The 3,580-nt window shown below is 46.7% G+C and overlaps 1 protein-coding gene across 1 annotated transcript in view; it reads left to right on the top strand.

The window, feature by feature from the left end:
* Positions 1-111, top strand: part of R3HDML (R3H domain containing like) — a 12,938-nt gene extending 12,827 nt beyond the window's left edge. Inside the window, 1 exon segment of the mRNA XM_007938405.1 lies at positions 1-111. This exon segment is cut by the window's left edge and continues 3 nt beyond it. Coding sequence (XP_007936596.1) covers positions 1-111 — 111 coding nt within the window.
* The last annotated feature ends 3,469 nt before the right edge of the window (positions 112-3,580 follow it).

Below are 3,580 nucleotides of genomic sequence, written 5' to 3'. Positions count from 1 at the left end.
CCGTACAAGACGGGGAGGCCGTGCTCCGCCTGCCCCCCCAGTTACAAAGGCAGCTGCAGTAGCAACATGTGCTTCCCTGGCCTCAAATCCAACAGGCTCCCGTGGTTCTGAATTTTCCCTGGACTCTGGCGGGCCTCCAGCTGGGCCTGAACCTCCAAGAGTCACTCCCCAAAGATGTGGTCAAGGAATTACTGTTTCAAAAGGACATGAGTTAGACTCACCCATTAATCTGAATTTTCCCTTCTGGATTCCATCTCCTAAACGTCCAGGAATGTGTCAGAAGAAAGAGACCTCCTTGTTCCCCTTCTTTCCTCATTTTCATTTACCTGTTCTCTGGCCTCCAGGAAAGAGACCTGCATTTTAATTGACTCAGTGCTCAGAGAGCGGGGCTTGGGTAGATCAATGGTGGCTGCTTTGTTCTGTGATTTAAAAATTATTGAAACTAGGGGACCCCTGCCCCCAACTGTGTGTCACTGGGGCCACCACAGAGTGCAAACAACAACGACAAGCACAGTTGCCATCGAGTTGATTCTGGCTCATGGCAGCTGCATGAGTCAGAGTTGAACAGCCCCAAAGGGATTGGATAGCTGTCGTCTTTCAGAAATGGGGCACCAGGGCTTTCTTGCAAGGCCTCTGGGTGGGTGTGAAGTACCAACCTTTTGGTCAGTAGCCAAACACTTAACTGTTTGCACCGCCCAGGAACTCTTCCACAGGGTCCAGGCCACCAAGATTCAGCAAGGCACGAGACTTACTCAGAGCTACACAGCGTGTTTGTGATGGCACCAACTGGGAGCTAGGGCTGGAGATGTCCTTTTTGCTTCCTGACCCCTCTCTGAGCCTCAGGACTGAGAAGCCAAAAGCAAAGATGGCCTGAGGCACGCTCTTCCAGGGTCTTACTCTCTTTCTACGCCACTCTGCCTCTGCACCTTATTCTGCCTGCTTCTCTGCTCTATCCCTCTTTATTTTTCTCTTAGGCTATCGCTGTCTTGAATTCACTTTCTCGCTCCTCAGTTTTTCCTATAGAATGTCATTTTCTTGCCTATAAAGCATTTCCCCTCTCTCCACCTGGCTCTACCCCACCCAGAGATCATTCCACACAATAGTCCTTTTGTCTCCAAAGATAGTAAAGTCTCCTCCCTCGGACCTTGCCCTTCAGCGGCCCCTCCCCTCTCCCTGCCCTGCTAGAGATAGTTCCGGAGACCTGGATGGCAAACAGGCCTCTGTCCTCAGTCCCTGCATCAACCTGGATGGAGTGAGTTTTCTCCCCTCTTGTCATTCCCACCCAGACCATGGCCTGTGCATGTCATCTCGGCCACAATAAAGTTCTTCGAGAGATCAGATGCAGTTGTTCTTTCTGGTCTGCCCCCTTCTCAGCTCTCAGGACGGTCAAGAGAGGGGAAAAGGGAAATAGGTGGGGGCAGATGGAAAGAGGGGAACACCAGTTCAAGAGGAAGACCAAGGGAGGGGACTGGCAGCTCTTCATCCACTATGTGCTAGACACAGTGGATAGATGGGTGTCTGTGTGCATGTGGGGGTTATCGCTCCATTTCACAGATGATAAGAATGAGTCTGGGAGTTCTGGTAGCATAGTGCCTAAGGCACTTGAAGGCTAACCAGAAGGCTTGCGGTTCAAACCTACCAGTCACTCCTCAGAAGGAAGATGGGGCAATCTACTTCCATAGAGATTCTGCCTCGGAAACCTAAGGAGGGGTCGCTATGAGTCAGGTCCAACTCGATGGACATAACAACAACAACAACAACAACAGCAGCAGCAACAATGAGTCTTAGGGAGGCAGAACGTCAACTGGAAATGAGAAAAAGGAAGGCCCTGACACTTCTTATTTTTTTGAGGAGAGGATGTGGTTATTAAAATGTCCTTTCTTTTATAAAACAATAGTGATAGTGTTAGCGTTTTTTGAAATTATTGTCCTTATCTTGGGAGAGGAGGGAGTTAACAACCCTGTGTCAATTTCCCAAAATGTTCTGGAAATCTAGGTGGCACATGACCCACTGGATTAAGTGACATGCATAAAGTCCCAGTGCTAGCAAAGAGTCAGTGCTGGTAAGGTGTGATTCAGGTTCCTCCGACTCCAAAACCTGTGCTCTTTTTACTGCCCCAGGCTGCCTTCCTGAGCCCCAGGTATTAAGAAAATAACAACCATTGGCCCAACACCCAGCATCCTTAATCTCATTGAATTGTCACAGCCATTCTAAATGAAGTGGGAGCTCTGGTGGCCTAGTACCTAAGGCACTTGACTGCTAACCAGAAGGCTGGCAGTTCAAACCCACCAGCCACTCCTCGGAAGGAAGATTGGGCAATCTACTTCCATAGTGACACCGCCTCGGGAACCCAAGGAGGGGTCGCTATGAATCAGAATTGAGTCATCAGCAGCGAGTTTGGTTTGGTTTTGGTTTATCCTGAGTGAGAGGTACTATTCCCATCCCTGTTTTACAGGTGTAAAAGCCGAGCCTCATAAAGATTTAGTGAATCGTCCAAGGTCAAGTAGGTGGAGGAAGCTGGATTTGAATCTGCTCTGTGTGACTCAAGAGCCCAATAGCTTAATCCCTTTACCTACCTGCCTCACAGCTCATAAGGGAGAAACTCGGGAATTGGCAAATGTGCCATAGTCAAGTGGAGATCACAGATAACCTTCTGTGTTCCTTATTTCTAATAAAGTAAATGAAACAAAAACAAGCCCATTGCCCTGCCTCCAACAATGCAGACCTGGGGAGTGAAGACTTGGGGAAGGAAATGTCCTGACTTGAGCTGTAACTTGTCTCAGCTGAAGGGAAGCTGCAAGAAGTTTGTTTTTCTATGTAACAATAGTAATGAACTTCTGTGTGTTTCATTCTTTTCTAAGACTTTTATGTCCCAGCCCCATGTGCCCACTCATTCATTCAACAATCGAGAAGATTAAGAGTCAGACTGTTTAGGTACAATTTTTACTAAGTGACTGTGTGTCCTGGGTTCCTGTGAGCTATCCGTGCCTCACTCTCTTCACCTGTAAATGGGGGTATACGAGCAACTATTCCATGAACTTGTTGAAAAGATTAAATGAATGAATCCATAAAAAGCGTTTCAAACATTGCCTGGCCATCTTTTTTTTGTAAATCAAGTTTTATTGGAACATAGGCATGCTCATTCATTGACCTGTTGTCTGTGGTTGCTTTCACACCACAACGGGGAAGCTGAAGGGCTGCAACAGAGAATGGATGGCTCCCAAAGTCTAAAATATTTGCTATCTGCCCCTTTATGGGAAAAGTTTGCCAATCCCTGAGATATGTAATGTTCCTGTATTCTTGGAACTTATAATTCTAGTGCGGTAGTCAGGCATTAAATAGAAAATGAATCCCCAAACTTTATTAGAATGGAATTAAGTGTCAACTGGCAGAAGAACAGGGAATTACATGAGTAGTAAGAAGGTTTTCCTGCAAAGATGTTTTTTGATGAGGTAGAGAAATTGGTCCAGTCCTGTTGTGAATTGAATTGTGTCCCTGTGTTAGACTGGGTTCTCTAGAGAAACAAAACCAGTAAAGCTTATAGAGAGAGAGAAAGAGAAATTTATCTTAGGAAAATGGC

The sequence above is a fragment of the Orycteropus afer genome, unplaced genomic scaffold (genome assembly GCF_000298275.1).
Source record: "Orycteropus afer afer isolate SDZICR_OR568_19922 unplaced genomic scaffold, OryAfe1.0 scaffold00049, whole genome shotgun sequence".
NCBI lineage: Eukaryota > Metazoa > Chordata > Mammalia > Tubulidentata > Orycteropodidae > Orycteropus > Orycteropus afer.
This window is presented reverse-complemented; position numbering and strand designations above follow the sequence as displayed.